The following is a 16,496-nucleotide window of genomic DNA, read 5'->3' on the forward strand; positions in this document are numbered from 1 at the left end:
CAATTAACACAAAATTATATTACACAGTACCATCCACAAACAGGTGCACTAGCAGGTGATCTTTCTAATCATAATACATTTTATTGTACCATAGCTATTCACCACAATGCAGTAAGGTAAAAATGGATTGTATTCATAGGTTACTATGTAGAAGGAATAATGCCTTTGAAAATACTACAATGCACAATACTAGCTCCATAGGATAAGAGCTATGTTCTTTCCTTTACTCCTTCAATTTACTGGTTTCAGAGTAGCCCACGAAAGCTTATACACTAATAAATTTGCTAGTCTCTAAGGTGCCACAAGTACTCCTGTTCTTCTATTTACTGTAAATGTTCACATTTGGGAGGAACATGGGGTGGGAGCAAACTTGTACCTGGTCCTTAAAGAACATTATGTATGGGGATTCTGATATAAAGGCCTAAACTTCTGAGACCCTCCTGGCCGAGGTAATCGCTACCAGAAAGGTGACCTTCCGAGAGAGAGACGACAGACGGCATGATGCCAGTGGGTCAAAGGGAGGACCCATGAGCCTTGACTGGACCAGGTTTAGGTCCCATGGGGGAATGGGTTCATAAATTTGAGGGTAAAGTCTCTCTAAGTCCTTGAGGAAGCAAATTGACATTTAGTGTGAAAAGACTGACCTACCATCCACCAGAGGGTAGAAGACTGAGATTGCCACTAGGTGCACCTTGATCCATGAATTGGCTAGGCCCTATTGTTTCAGATGGAGTAAGTAGTCCAGCACAGACTGGAGAGGTGACAGAGTCGGTGAGAGGCCTTTTTTGGATGACCTTACAGAGAAACACTTCCACTTGGCAATGTAAGTAGCTCTAGTAGGTTTCCTACTACCTAGCAAGACCTGGCAGACTTGTTCTGAACAGGCCAGCTCTGCCAGATTTAATCATGGAGCTTCCACACAGTCAGGTGGAGGGCCTTGAGGTTCAGGTGGAGGAATCAGCCATGATCTTGCAAGATCAGGTCCGGGAGGGGAGGGAGTGGCAACAGGATCGCTACTAATAGGTCCAATAACAGGCCGAATCAGTGTTGATTCAGCCATGCAGGGGCTATAAGAATAATCTTTGCTTTGTCTTGCTTGACTTTCAGTAGGACCTTGTGCACAAGAGGAATTGGGGGGAAACGTGTATAACAGGTACTTTGCCTGTGGGAGTAGGAAGGCATCTGTTGAGTGAGCCCAGGCTGCAACCGCGTAGCGAGCAAAACTGCTGACATTTCCTGTTCTGCGGTCTACAAGGGGACACCCCCACTTTTGGAAGATAGACCTGGTTATATTATGAAGGGACCACTCATGTGAGAAGAGAAAGATCTGTGGAGATGATCTGCCAAAATGTTCCAAGCTCCCGAAAGATGAGAAGCTTCAAGGTAGATGGGGTGCTTTGTGCAGCAATCCCACAAGCAAATGACCTCTTGACGCAGGATGGATGAGTGTGCTCCTCCCTGACTGTTGATGTAAAACATGGCTGCCATGTTGTCCATAAATTCTCGCACAACCTTGCCTTCAATCTGGGGTAGAAACACATGGCATGCTAGGTGGACCGCTCTGAGCTCTCTGACGTTTATGTGCAAGGAGAGCTCCTCCTGGGACCACAGCCTTGAGTCCTGAGGTGCTCCAGGTAAACTCCCCAACCTAGATTGGATGCATCCGAAATTAGGAATACTGATGTCTTGGGAGTGATAAATGGAATGTCTGATCCCACCAACTGGCTTACATTCTGTCAGATCGGGGAGTGACAAATGGTGACGGTTCACTGAGTACACTGAGGTCAGCCAAGCTTGAAAGGATCTGAGGTGCAATCTCGCATGCTGCACCATGTAAGTGCATGCCGCCATGTGACCTAAAAGTTTGAGGCAGAAACAGGCTGTTGTAACGGGGTGGGTCTTGACTCGATATATCAGAGCCAACATTGTCTGGAAGCAAGCCAATGGCAGGAAGGCTCTGGCCCAGGTGTGATAAAGCACCACACTGATAAAAATCTATCCTCTGGACAGGAATAAGAGTTGACTTCTGCTCAATTATTAATAGGCCAAGGCCTCAGAAGGTAGCTTGTAACAGACTGATGCTGGCTCTTACCTAGGCTTGGACCAGCCCTTGATCAGCCAGTCATCGAGGTAAAAGTAGACTCATACCCAGCGCCTTCTGAGGAAGGCCACCACCACTGCCATGCATTTTGTTGACAGGCCGAAGGGGAAGACAGTGAATTAGAGTGTGCCTGCTTCACTAGGAACCTGAGGAACCTTCTGTGGCCCCAGAAAATGGAGATGTGGAAATAAGCCTCTTTCAAGTCGAGGGAGGCACAACTGTCCCCTGGATCCAGGCAGGGAATAATGGAAGCCAGGGAGACCATGCGGAATGTCAGCTTCTTGAGATAACTGAGGCAATGCAAAATGCAAGAGGGGTCAGAGACCCCTTTGGCCTTCAGGATTAGGAAATAACGGGAGTAAAACTCTTTCCCTCTCAAGTTCTGATGCACCTCCTTCACAGCCCCTATCCAAAGGAGGGCTTGCACCTCCTGGACTAGAAGTTGCTCATGAGAAGGGTCCCTGAAGAGGGATGGGGATGGGGGGGAGGGCAGGTGAAGAAAACTGAAAGATGTAACCTTCCTCCACTGTACTCAGCACCCAATGGTCTGAGGTGATGAGGGACAATACTGGGCTGAAGTATGAGAGTCAGTCTGAAAACAAAAGGGGATCAGGATCTGGTATGGGAACTGATATAGCTCCCTTCAAAAGTTCCGCTTGGGGCCTCCCGGATATCTGTGCAAGTCCAGTAGAGAGGCTGAGGCAGAAGAGAGCAGTTGCCTGCATTTATAACCCCTGCTTTGTTTCTTAAACAGGTCTTGGCGTGGTGGCAGAGCTGAGAAGCAGACTGGTTGTTGAGGTGTGAAGTGCTTCCTCAAGGAACCAGGGCACAGAGGCCCAGGGACTTGAGGGTGGCGCTAGAATCCTTCAGGTGATGGAGGTTTGCTTCCATCTGTTTGGAGAAGAGGGAAGTTCCCTTAAACAGAAAGTCCTGAATGGACTGCTGAACCGCTGGTGGTAGTCCTGCGAATCGGAGCCAACAGCACCTTTGCATGACTACCACAAATGCCATTATTCTAGCAACTATATCAGTTGCATCCAGAGCAACCTGGAGAAAGGCCCTGCCATAGTCTTCCTTCCTCCACCAGAGCGGAGAATTCCTGTCTGGACTCCTGGGGCAGTGAATTCTTGAATTTTGACATAGAGTCCCAAATATTATAATCATACCTCCCACGCAAGGCCTGCTGGTTGGAGATGCAGAGCTGCAACCCACCAGTAGAATAACTTTCTACCAAATAGATCAAGCTTCTTTGTGTCCTTCGCTTTGAGGGTCGCGCCCTGCAGCCCTTGCCTGTCTCTTTCATTGGCCACTGAGACAACAAGGGACCTGGGAGGCGGATGGGAATATGGGTACTCATACCCTTTGGTGGGACAAAATACTTTTTCTCTGGTCTTTTTGAAGTGTGGGGCAGAGAGGATGGCATCTGACATAGGGATCTGCCTGGACACATAACAGCCTAATTGAGGGGTAGGGCCACCTTTGACAGGATTGCTGCAGCCAAGATGTTGATCAGGCTGAGAGAGGATTCTTTAAGCACCTTCACTTCCAGCCCTAGGTTAGATGCCACCCTTTTCCATAGCTCCTGATAAGCACTAAAGTCACCAAGCTCCTCAACCTCCACATAGCTTCATCTCAGGAGGAGGAGGCCTGCAAAGGGGGTCTTCCTCCTCTTCTTCTGCACCGCCCACGTCACGTAGCCCCAAGTCCTGAGTATTGGTACTGGGTTCAGTACTAGAGTCAGGGTCAGGTGTTGGATGGTGTGGTGGAGGAGCCTTTCTCTCAGACACCATCGCGTATGAATGGCTGGAAGTTGGTCCCAGTACTGGAGGAAAGCCCCACAGATTCCAAAAAGGCCACTGGACCTGCATAGGCTACAGTCCACTGGGCCAAGCACCTGGAGGAGTACCCACACCAGGATGTGACAGAATGTAGGCCTGGAGCACCTGGCATTGGCCACTGTTGGAAGACTGGATACTGGGCTACATGGATCTTTGGTCTGACCTAGCATGGCCATTTTTATGTTCTTATGGGTACCGGTATCAGGCCCATGGCTGGATACATGACTCCATCTCTGACTCCAATGACAAGTCAGGTTGTGGGGACCTGGGGATCATTAATGATCTGGAGAATGACATGGACTCCACCCTCAGCAAGTTTACAGATGACACTAAACTGGGAGGAGTGGTAGATACACTGGAGGGTAGGGATAGGATACAGAGGGACCTATACAAATTAGAGGATTGGGCCAAAAGAAATCTGATAAGGTTCAACAAGGACAAGTGCAGAGTCCTGCACTTAGGACAGAAGAATCCCATGCACAGCTAAAGACTAGGGACCGAATGGCTAGTCAGCAGTTCTGCAGAAAAGGACTTGGGGATTACAGTGGATGAGAAGCTGGATATGAGTCAACAGTGTGCCTTTGTTGCCAAGAAGGCTAACGGCATTTTGGACTGTATAAGTAGGGGCATTGCCAGCAGATTGAGGGATGTGATCATTCCCCTCTATTCGACATTGGTGAGGCCTCATCTGGAGTACTGTGTCCAGTTTTGGGCCCCACACTACAAGAAAGATGTGGAAAAATTGGAAAGAGTCCAGTGGAGGGCAACAAAAATGATAAGGGGGCTGGAGCACATGACTTATGAGGAGAGGCTGAGGAAACTGGGATTGTTTAGTCTCCAGAAGTGAAGAATGAGTGGGGATTTGATAACTGCTTTCAACTACCTGAAGGGGGGTTCCAAAGAGGATGGATCTAGACTGTTCTCAGTGGTACCAGATGACAGAACAAGGAGTAATGGTCTCAAGTTGCAGTGGGGGAGGTTTAGGTTGAATGTTGGAAAACACTTTTTCACTAGGAGGGTGGTGAAGCACTGGAAGTGTTACCTAGGGAGGTGGTGGAATCTCCTTCCTTAGAGATTTTCAAGGTCAGGCTTGACAAAGCCCTGGCTGGGATGATTTAGTTGGGGATTGGTCCTGCTACGAGCAGGGGGTTGGACTAGATGACCTCCTGAGGTCCCTTCCAACCCTGATATTCTATGATTCTATTACCATGGGGAGGTAGTACCCCTTAATTCCACTGGCTGGTGTCGAGGGTCCAGGGAATGGTGCCAGAATGGGGAAGCCTTTGCTGACATCAGCAGGGTCGGTTTCCCTCTGGAGGACCCGGTGCTGGATAGGATCTCAGGGCAACATGCTCCCTTCTGCTTCCCATCCTCACTGGTGCGGGACCTTGCCCTGCTGGGGTCAGCAGTACCAGGAGTGCCATCAGATTCCTGACCATGGCAAATGCCTCTGGCGTGGACGGCACCATGATCCCACTGGTGCCAGCAGTTGGTCCTGCACCAGATTAATGGCACCTGTGAGCAGGTCAGAGTTGACGCTTGTGGGGCAGGGGCAGAGAAGTGGCCCGACTCAGGTCTCACCCTGCTTCACTCCCCATGCTTGTCCTTCCTCAATTCCAGGGAATTCCCCTCTTGAACTGCTGCTTTTCGTACTTGTTGCTCAGCACCGGTGAAGGGGAATGGTGCCAAGAGACCCATGCTGCTGGAGGAGCACTCCGCACCAATGCCAAGGTACTCGGTGAAGAATCTGACTGGCTTGGCTCCGACGATGGTCTGACTGCAGATTCCATCAGGATGGACCTTAGCCTAGCCTCACTGTCCTTCACTGTTCAAGGCTTGAACTGGTGGTCGATCTGGCAATGCTCTCACACATGAGCTTCCTCCAGACACTTCAGGACAGCTGGAGTGTTGGTCACTCACCGGCATGGACTTGCCGCAGGAGGCATTGGCTTTGAAGCCCGGAGAGCAGGGCATGCCAGGCCTCAGGGCAGACGATGCCCTCTAAACAAATGTGAGGGTCCAACTATTTACACAACTACTAAAAAAATAAACAGAAGGCAAGAAAACTTGAAAAGAAAGAAAGGAGGGAATAATAAGAGCCACTGATGAACACCTTGCCAAAGCAAGAGAAGATTTCCAGTGATCATCACGGACTGCAAGAAGGAACTGAGAGGGTGTGGGGCCAGCTGGGCCCCTTATACCAGCGCATGAGCATGTAGCAATATAGGATGCTAGAGACAGCCTGACGGATACCACTGAGGGAAAAATCTCCAGTGACTGTGCACGCGGTGTATACGCACACCTACGATGGAATGGACATGAGCAAGCACTCGAAGAACAACCACCAGTAATTTTTATCTTGCTCTGCTGAATTATTAAAATCTAAAAAGCACTCTACAAATATTCTTGGTGAAGACTTTTAAAATGTTAAAACTCCTGGGAATGCTAGAAGTTAATAGATACCTTGCAATCAGGAAGAAAAATTCCATTAATTTTTTCTTCAGTAGTACAATAAAACAAGCCTTGAGCATGGCACTGAGGGTGTTGCAGCCTAAAAAGCTAGTTCACAGGTGAACTTCATACAAGTTCAAATTTGAGACCATAGCCACCCATCTGGGGACCGGGAGGAAACTTGTCACCATCTAATAAAAGGGAAAACGAAAGACCTGGTCACTTATAGGACACAGAAAAACTGTTATTTCTTTTATAAGATGATCATCATACTTTCTGCTGCATCCAATGGAATACAGGTCTTATTCTCTTACACGCCTCTAAAGTGCCTACCACAATGATGGAGCTATAAATAATGATACACAAAAACACCAAGTTAAAACAACATTTTTAAGTTGCAAAGCCAAGCACTCAAAACTTAGTAAATGAGTGGGATGAGACACTTTGCGAGTGGGTTTCATAGGAATGCATAGGAATGGTGAAACTCAGACATCATGGGTTTCATTCAAGGCTCTGGAGGGGACTGTATTCTAGTACTCCAAAGTATCGGAGTGCTAAAGATTCTCAAAGAAGAGGGCACCAGAATGTTTTTGAACATAGTCAAAGCAAAATATGTTTCACTAGACTGGTTCTCAGAAATGGTTGAACCATTTTGGCTGGGAAAAAAAAAAAAATCAGCCTGATGCAGACACTCAACATATAAAATTTCAGCCCAAATGCTTAAAGTTTGGCAAAATTATAAGCAATCGAAAACAGAATCTTTATAATAGGAACTGTCTGGCAGTCTTAGTAATAGGTGGGGCTACCAGCCCCAACTATAATACTCAGATAGCAGAAAGCTAGACTGATTATGCAAGCTGCCCCTGACTAAGAGATGATACATAACTCCAAAGCCCCCAGAGCAGACTAGACAACAAATTTTGTCTCTAAAAGCCATAATTCACTTCCTGTTACACTCATGCTCCTGGACTATAACAGCAGCAGATTACTTTCTCCTCTGTTCTGTAGCCGCTGTGATGGTCAGCATATCAGGAGGGGCAGAGTAAAGGCTCTGCTCACAACCCCACACCCCACCCTCCTATTCCCCTCCCACCTGCATAAGTATGGGAAGCCCAGGCAGGGGATTGATCTTAAAACTTTATAACCTCTGACTGCCTATGTAGGCCCATAGGGCAAGCTGCAGTCTCACCCACAATAGCTGTCATGCTGTTGGGTAAGAAGGTGTTACTCTTGCATAGTCACTTTTCTAGTCATAACTTTAAAATGTTCCTAATTTTATTGTACTAAAATAGTGGCTTCACTTATGAAAACAAATAAAAACTAGATTAGATTACTGTTCACTGCTTAAATTCAAACTTCCACAAGAAGGAAATTCAGAATGAGCACTGACATGCTACTGTTTACTGTATGTCCAGACAACTTCCTCTTAGTTCACATCAAACTGATTTCACAAGTGCAAGTCTGTTGAGATCCCTCCCAGGAACAAAGCAGTGCGGACTGAAAACGTAAGGCTGTACAATGTGAAGAACTCTGCACAATACTGACCTGAAATACTGGGTCAATAAATACTTAATGGAAAAATTGTTATATAGATCACTGAGATGATATACCATAATAATGGATCTGATTAATGTACTATATGTTAATCCAGAAATCACTGAAAGAACACATACTAGCCATTATAATGTCTTATGTCAGCATTTTATATTGGCCTTTAGAAGGTTGATAAAGATACTATCTAGAATGCATTTCAACAATCTGAAGAACAGCTATTTTTTCAAACATTGATATTGGTATGCTTAGTGTTCTCCCCACTTACTCCGGAGGCACTCAATGTCCCTGACAGAGGGGAACAATTCTCATATTCTGCCTTTACAGCCAATACTCAAGGCTCATGTTGGACCACTACGCTGCAAGCTGAGGAAGAGTGAACAGGACCCAGACACAAATGATGCAAAAGCCCTTCTCCCCTACAGGAGCGGAACATGTTCCTTCTAAGGGAGCAGGAACACAGGACTTGGAATCAATTCTGTCTCCTATGTGGCAGTGCAGATTTTTAAAAAAATCCAACAGGTGACCTAAATACATTTGTGTTTAATTGAAACAAACCCTATTCCAAGGTGAAAAATAAATGCCAGAAAAATATCATTTTAGGGCCACAATCCTGCATTTTGATTCACAAAAGTGAATCACTCCACCTGCCTGGAGCCCCACTCGGTAGACCTCCGCACAGGCTAACTGCTGTGCCCATTGGGACCACAATGCAGGACAAGGGCCTTAAAAATTAAATCACCACACTAAAAAGTGTATTTTATTTGGGAGTCACACTGCAAGTAAAACCCGGGCAACTCAACTAAAAAAAAATATTCTGTAAAATGAAAAGACATGTTAACTGAGAATGTATGATGTTTCAGCTAAATGGGAATTTATACTATTGAATCATAAACCCTAAAAATGGAGGGTTTACAATGGAAATAGGGTCACAACTTATTTTTTAGAAGATTTTTTTAGGTATCTGTGTCGGTACAGCACATCAATGTCACACAAAATACAAAATACTATGAACAGCTTTTGTTATTAATTCTAGAAAGCATGGTTTCTTTCAGTAGAACAAACCCCTACCCTAGCTTCAAGGAGTTTCAAGAGACAACTCCTATGATTCACCCCTCACACCCTCCTCCATCAGAAGCATTGCTTGTTAATCCAGCAGGAAATAACATTTGCCAGGATTGACAGCTGTGGATTTGTATTCAATTCCCAATTTAAAAACCAATGACAGGGTCTAGTTCAATAGAGCTGTCAAATAAAAATGAAGTAAAAAACCTGCAGCCACTCTCTGTTAATTTGTACATGTATTTTGGATAATGGTAACAGATGCCTTTAACAATGCTACAGCCTGGTAGGGAGATATAATGGCAATAAGACTGTGAAAACATTTTCTTCTGAAGTTATTTAATTCTTGACATTTCTTTAATTCCAAACAGCACAAATATATTCTCCTCCTATTTCTGATGTAATTTATTAAAATATTTTACACCGAAATTAAAAACATTCATAACAGCATCAGCAATAAAGTGATATAAAATGCATCCTAATACATATTTCATATAAGCTTCAGTTACAGCCCTGATCCTGCGAACAAATCCAGTGGCACAAACCCTCATGCTGGGGTCCCATCAATGTAGGCTCATAGCCCATGTTGTGCAGCTCAGTTTTTAATTAGAATAAAGGAAATCAGAGATGGAAAAGATCTAATAGGTCAGCTAGCCTATCATCCTGTGAGTATAGGATTGTTTCTTACAATACACTTTCTAGCACTTCAACCACTCAGTGTTTAAGAGCCCCAAGCAATGGGTTTTCCACCAATTCCCTTGGGTTCTCTATTCCCCACTCTAATAGTTTTTACTAGCCCAATTTTCCTCAGTTTGAATTTCATCTCATTAATCTCAGTTTATTGCCCTTTATAGCTCCCTAAATAATTCTTCTTCTTCTTGGTATTTACATCCTTAAGCAATCGTGGATAGCTGTTTCTCCCAGCTCATTGCTTTGGCAAGGAAATTAATTTACCCCTAGGCTATTCTAACAATTGTCATTTGAAAAAGATTAAATACAAAGCATCAACTTGGCTGCTATTTACCTGAACGAAGTGATTTTCTTCAAGTTTGTAATGGGAACGTCATAACCACACTCTTCTAAGACTTCATTGCATGCAATTTCCTCCAAAGAAAGTCCTGGCTTGTCTACTATGCCAGCGCAGAGTTCATAGGTCACGCCTTCTGTAGCTGGTAAGGGATCCAATAGAGGACACCAGCTATCCTGGTCTTTACTTTGAAAGTCTTGAGGCCGGTGCCGTTCCATTTCACACATGTAAACAGCTAAAAAAAAAAAAAAAAAAAAAGGCAAAAGAACAAACAACTGTGCTTGGAAAAATCTACTCTTACCATATCATTTCAAGTGACATAAAAAGACCCCTTACTCAAAGGGAATTTCACCATACAATTTATAACAAATCCAACTAATAGACACAATAAATCATGTAGGGCTACATTCTAAAAGATGCCTGCATTGGTGTGTGCACAAAAATCACATTCACACACAACTTTTGCACATTATTACTTTTACACACAAACGATGGGTTTTGTGTGAATAAATTCTATGATTTGCATATATTGTGACAGGCTACAATAACTACCCACAAAAGCGACTGGAGCATGCAATATTTCATACCTTTTGAAAATCTGTTTCCACAATATATCATAAAGGTACATAAGTGCTTAATTGTGAAGCATTAACTATTGATGGGGCAATCAATAGTTGATTTTTAGTAAAAAAAAAAAAAAGAGAGAAAAATAAAATAGCAGTGGAATTTTTGTTTTCTATTTCATTTCTGTGAAATGGTCCTTTGAATATTAGTTCTGCTTATATTGATATGGAAGTCTCATACATGCTACCAAAACTGGTGCAGCTGGTTAAACCCAAAAATCTATTGTTCAAAACAGCTTCCATTTGTTGCCAATATACATATCAGAGTTTCTTTTAATCTATGCATTTATCTCTGCTGGGAAGTTGGTCTGTACATTCTGTACCATGTGCACAATGATGAATCTTTCAGCCTGTCAACTCAGCTGTTATTTGGACAGGGTTATGAAAAGCATGTATGTTTGTTTGAAAAATCCTCTTTTGAACATATAGTTCCTTGCACAGATTCTTGAGTGGAATTTGCAAAGGACCTTTTGCATTAATCTAGAAACAGCTGTCACTGTAATACACTCCTAAAGGAAATACTAAGGGCCAGATTCTACAGTCTTTAGTCAAAACTCTCACTGATCTCAGTGGACATTTTTACTAAGTAAAGCCTGCAGGATTGGGTCCTAAAATACAGAGAAGCACTACCAAAAATATAGAGCCATTCAAACTTTTTTTTTTTTTTTTTTTTTTTTTTTTTTTTTTTTTACAGATGTAGCTCCATTTGTCTCTTCTTTGCAAAGTTTCCCATTTTCATCCCTTCCTTTTATTAACAAATCTGATACTAATGTAGGAAAAACATGATATATAAATGTTATAAGATACCCAGCATGAAAACTGCTGTTTTATCTAATAATCTGTGACAGTTATTATACCTTAATAAATGTTTAAAATATACTATAAGTGTAACATGGTTTCAAGTAGGAAAAAAAGTGCATGTTTCTTGTTTAAGTCTCATTCCAAATATTAAAACTCTGTTACATAAGAGAGGACAAATTTAATGTTAGCAACTGAACTTTGTCCAATGTTTCACTGTCCCTTTTTATCTTTGGTTATAAAGGAATATTACTCCCAAAGAAGTAGCCCACTACTGAGGGTACTTGGTTTAAGTCAAGGAGATCCTGAAGACACATCCTTAACTGATGTAAACTGCCATAGCATATGTGCCATAGCACATATGACAATTTACCCAAGATGAGGATCTGGCATTATTTGTTGGACCTTACTGAACAAATCTGGGGGAATTTTTAATGTGTTTGCTCTAACATCCAAAATCTAAGATGTCTGTCTCAGATAGTTAATATGGGAAAATATCCAAAATGTTTCTTTCTTTAATTGGGAAAATGCCATGATGTGGTTATTGAGGTCAGATTCCACCAGTCTTGACTTGAGACAAGGCAGCTAAATACCTCCAGTACACACAACTGCAGTTCAGCTCAGAATTACTCTAACAAATTTCACAGGTCCATGACGCGCTTTTCATGGCAGTGAATTTGGTAGTGCCCTAATCATGAATCTTGATTAATGATCCAGCATGCAGGCAAGATCTGTGGATTCTCATAGTGGAAAGTCCTAACTATGTGAGTTCTTTCCTGTATAGCTGGGGCACAGGGAAGAGAGCTGAACTGCCTTAGTCAAACCAGGTGATATTGTTACCCAAAACAAACCCGTTCAAGTAACTGAAACAAAAGGTTTGCTTGCTCTCCAAGGAAAAAGATTGGGGAGTCAGTAGTACAGATTTGGAGAGGCTTCTGGAATTTAGCAGATCAGGGAGGGAACTGATTTGCTGTTTCAACTTTTGATTTCTTTTTGTTTTCACCGATTGTTTTGGGAGCCCTATGTGGTAAAACCTGGCTGGTGACAAGCCTTGCTATGTATTTTGAGTCACTGTAACAGCAAATACTTACAACCCACTGAAAGATTGTTATACGTTAACTTGAAAATCCGATGGTGTATGTTTAGTGCTACTAACCCAAGTCTTCTCCAGTTGCATACTGTTTAATTGTATTTGGAAAGATGTGGTCCGTTGACTATCAAATTAATGATATCTAGAGTCTCTCAATGGGGCATCCATAAGGGACTAAAGTGGAAACTACTGCAGCATTCTTTTAGATTTTCATTTTAGCAGAAGAGTTAATTAGTCCTACCTTCTTGTCTGTCTGAGGAGGGGCAGACACAGGTATACAACAGTCACACTTGTAGTAGACATACCTAGTGATTTAAACTGCTGCTGATCATTCAAATACTCATATATCCATAGAAATGTGCCCTTCCCCTATTCTCTTTCTGTTGGGATTCTGACAGGGGAGCAAATAGGACACAGAGAGAGAACCATCACTTAATTTATGCATTTTTACAGACAGTATGGCAGATCATCCCCAGGCAATGGAAATCTAACCCTATCACAAATACTCTGGTGGGAGTGGGTATGAGCTGTAGCTGCACCGGAATGTTTGACTGCCCATTTGCACAGAAGGCCAGCCATTCTGAGCACAGTCAGGGCCCTCTCTGATCTCTGTGAATGTAACATCAAAACAGAAGGCTTTTTGGAGACTAGGCCTTCTAGGGCCAGGAGAATCTGAGATTTCCATGGAGATGGAACGCTGGAGGTATCCACTTGGCCAGAACACTTAGAGTATTACATTTAGTCAGTTTTCTCTATTCCCTTTGCTTATGGACCAACCTAATTTCATATTATCTAGCAGCTTAATGTGGTTCTCTTGTCATGAGAAATTCATCCTGAAAAGAATCTATTTTATTACACTATATATTACAGTATTTTATTTGCAAAAACAATTAACTTTATTATGCATTAGACCTGATTCAAAGACAAAATGTGTCCAGCTCTGTCTTGCATAGTACTAAAAGGCTAATGTGTGCATTGAGCCTTGTGCCCTCTCTGCACAGGAGTGAATTTTGTAAAGTCATTAGAAAAAAGGCATCATGAAAGATATTTGCAGTTAGAGCTGCCTAAGAATGCCCCAAAGAGAGTATTAGCCATACTAGCAGTTTCATTTGATTGCAAATAAAAGACATAAGGATTTTAAATAAGCATATAAATAAATCCTATTCCTTACAATAGGCAACAGAGTGCTGAATGAAAACATGAGCTACAAGTTACAATATTATTGCTTTACACTGAACTGCCCGTCAATCACTATAGGCAAGTGCGAATGGTAAGACACTGCACCAGAAAGTTTCCAGTGACATCTACCAGAATGGTCTTGAAACAGTCTCTTAGCAACAAAGATAAAAAGAGAGAAATATCTTTTAGATTCTCTCTCTTTTTTTTTTTGGTTAAAACCAACATGTATTTTTCCTCAGCATCTTATTTTTAACCTCCAAAAAAATAAATACTGTCAGAAGTTATAACAATTGATACAAAAACACTAAAATTAATTTAAATAGATTCTTTCTTAAGGTATCAACCCCTCTTACAAGTAAGAGAGCCAATAATCTACTTATTACATTGCAGAATACAATAAAGCAAAAATATATTTGTGCACAGAATCAATATTCCCTAATTTTGAGGTTTGTTTTAAATTCCCAAGTATATACTGCCTCATATTAGATAGATTTTTTTTTAAATAAGAAACATAAAACTAAATGATTCAGGGCATAAGCCATCTGCTAATTACCATAGGTCAAGAAGAAACTTCCTAAAGGAGCAGTTTATTCCATAATTGCTTACTACAGGGCTGTTTGGAACTTCCCCTGAAGCACTGCAGTAGTTAAAGCCAAAGACAGACTAATGGACTATCTGGATCACTGGTTTCATCTAGTAAGGCAATTCCTATTCTGTGGAATGTTGATCTAGAGAATAGAGTGGGCTATAGTACAAAGGAATAGCATATGGAACAAAGATTTTATCACAACTATCCGTACACCCCCAACTTTTAACTGCTAAACCCTTAATAGCTTGCTTCACTTGAGAGCAAAAGTAAAGCTAAAGAAGAGGATTACCTGGGCGGAACTGCTTCACCATAACAAAGCATTGCCGAGAGGAATTAAATATCAGGATTGAGACACTAAGGAAGAGGGAAAAAAAAAAACAAAAAACAAATCAATGCACTCTGAATAAACCAGTATGGATTAATGCAGTATTATTAACCTTACATCCCATGACTTTTATTTTTAACTATATAGACATGTGTGATGTTCATTAACAGTTCAATGCAACAATGGCCTGATACAAAATCCAGTGATTTCAGTGGATTTAGAATCAGGCCCCAAAACACAATTGACTTTATCCACTCTTAAGTCACTTTGCAGGGGAAAAAAAAAAAAAAAAAGACTAAGAACACAAGTCTACCTATTTGCAAAATCAAGTTATAAATAAAAAGAAAAGGAGTACTTGTGGCACCTTACAGACTTACAAATTTGAGCATAAGCTTTCGTGAGCTGTAGCTACACTCAAATTTGTTAGTCTCTAAGGTGCCACAAGTACTCCTTTTCTTTTAGCGAATATAGACTAACACGGCTGCTACTCTGAAAGTTATAAATAGTTTCTGCTACTACCAGTTTTTTGTGTTTCACAAATTTTTTTGAAGATTTTTCTCCCATTTCTATATGAAAGACTCACGTATAACTGACTAACTCACCATACTGGGGAAACAAACTGATACTTCACAGAGTACCGAAAAAGTAGAGAATTATTTTTCTGTCTCTAATTTCTTTCCATTGTAATAATCTTAGGTTTTATTTGTAACACACAAGTTAACATTTTCAGATGAAACTGTGATTGCTAATTGGGTGTCCCTTTAAAACTCACAAAAGCAAGTTTATACCACTCTCATCATCATGGTGTCAGCCCTACATCCGCAATGCCTAGGTGCAGTACATATCACTGGAAAGATCATTTATTATTCAATGAATCATACAGTTCTTCAATCCAGTGGGTTAAGTTAATGATTCAAATATTGTTGAATACTTGACTGCAGCCTGCAAATATTGCAATATAATTATGATGTCTATACATTTTTACTATGGATTTACTAACAAAAACAGTTGCTACTAGTTTTTTTTTAAACTACTAGGAATATAAACTAAAGGGACAACTAAGATACAAAATCTTTATGAAACTTTAGCAGTATTTTAAATTCCATCTAATGTCAAAATGATTATTTAGAGCATTTCTATACCAAGAGTAAGTTATCTATATAGAAATCTATTTTAAACTAGACCCTAATGTACATATTGGGGCACTAGGTGCTGGAATTTGGCTGACCCCTGTGCAAGGACATAAGAGGGCAAAAACAACTCCTCACCCACACTGATTTTAATCCCATTTGGAAAGATAACATAACTCCAGCAACTAATGCACACCTCCAAATCTACAATGTTGTGCAACAAAGAAAAAAAACTGCTGTATACTCCGTCATGAAGTCCAAATCTGGGCAAAATGCACCTTTGTCATGCTCTTAAAGTCTGTAACTGGGCAAACCCACCTGAAACATGCAAATGCCAATAGTGCAACCATAATGTAAACACACACTTACAGGACATAAGTGGAAATGTTCAGTTGTCATTGGAGAAAGTTGATGGTAGGCCATAAAGAGGGACTGCCCCCAGTGAGTGCTGCTGCTCCTATTAGAAACCTGCACTTGGCTCAGCTCAGGTGACAGATACACAGACACCTCTGTTGGATACTGATGGCTCCTGCCCCAGATGTCATTTGCAGGGTAATTTAACTGAGTGACACAGCTTTTTTGTGCTATTGTGCACGGCTGGATATTTTTTTTCTGTTTACAGAGAGAGATTCTCTCTCTGGTTGAATATTAGGCTATCAGCCAAATATTGTGTAAAGAAAGAAGGACTGAATTTAAGTCTGAAGCTGTAAAATATTTCAGTTTGCTGGACTG

General features: G+C 41.7%; 1 protein-coding gene across 2 annotated transcripts in view; it reads right to left on the bottom strand.

Annotated features, from left to right (window-relative positions):
- NUDT14 (nudix hydrolase 14) overlaps positions 1-16,496 on the bottom strand; it is a 101,002-nt gene that overhangs the window by 11,613 nt on the left and 72,893 nt on the right. For both annotated transcript variants that reach the window (XM_038407990.2, XM_038407992.2), the window contains 2 exons: positions 14,599-14,663; positions 10,028-10,265 (listed from right to left, as the gene is read on the bottom strand). In XM_038407990.2, the coding sequence (XP_038263918.1) occupies positions 10,028-10,265; positions 14,599-14,663 (303 nt within the window). The remainder of the gene's footprint in view (positions 1-10,027; positions 10,266-14,598; positions 14,664-16,496) is intronic.

Source organism: Dermochelys coriacea, chromosome 6, assembly GCF_009764565.3.
Source record: "Dermochelys coriacea isolate rDerCor1 chromosome 6, rDerCor1.pri.v4, whole genome shotgun sequence".
Taxonomy (NCBI): Eukaryota; Metazoa; Chordata; order Testudines; family Dermochelyidae; genus Dermochelys; species Dermochelys coriacea.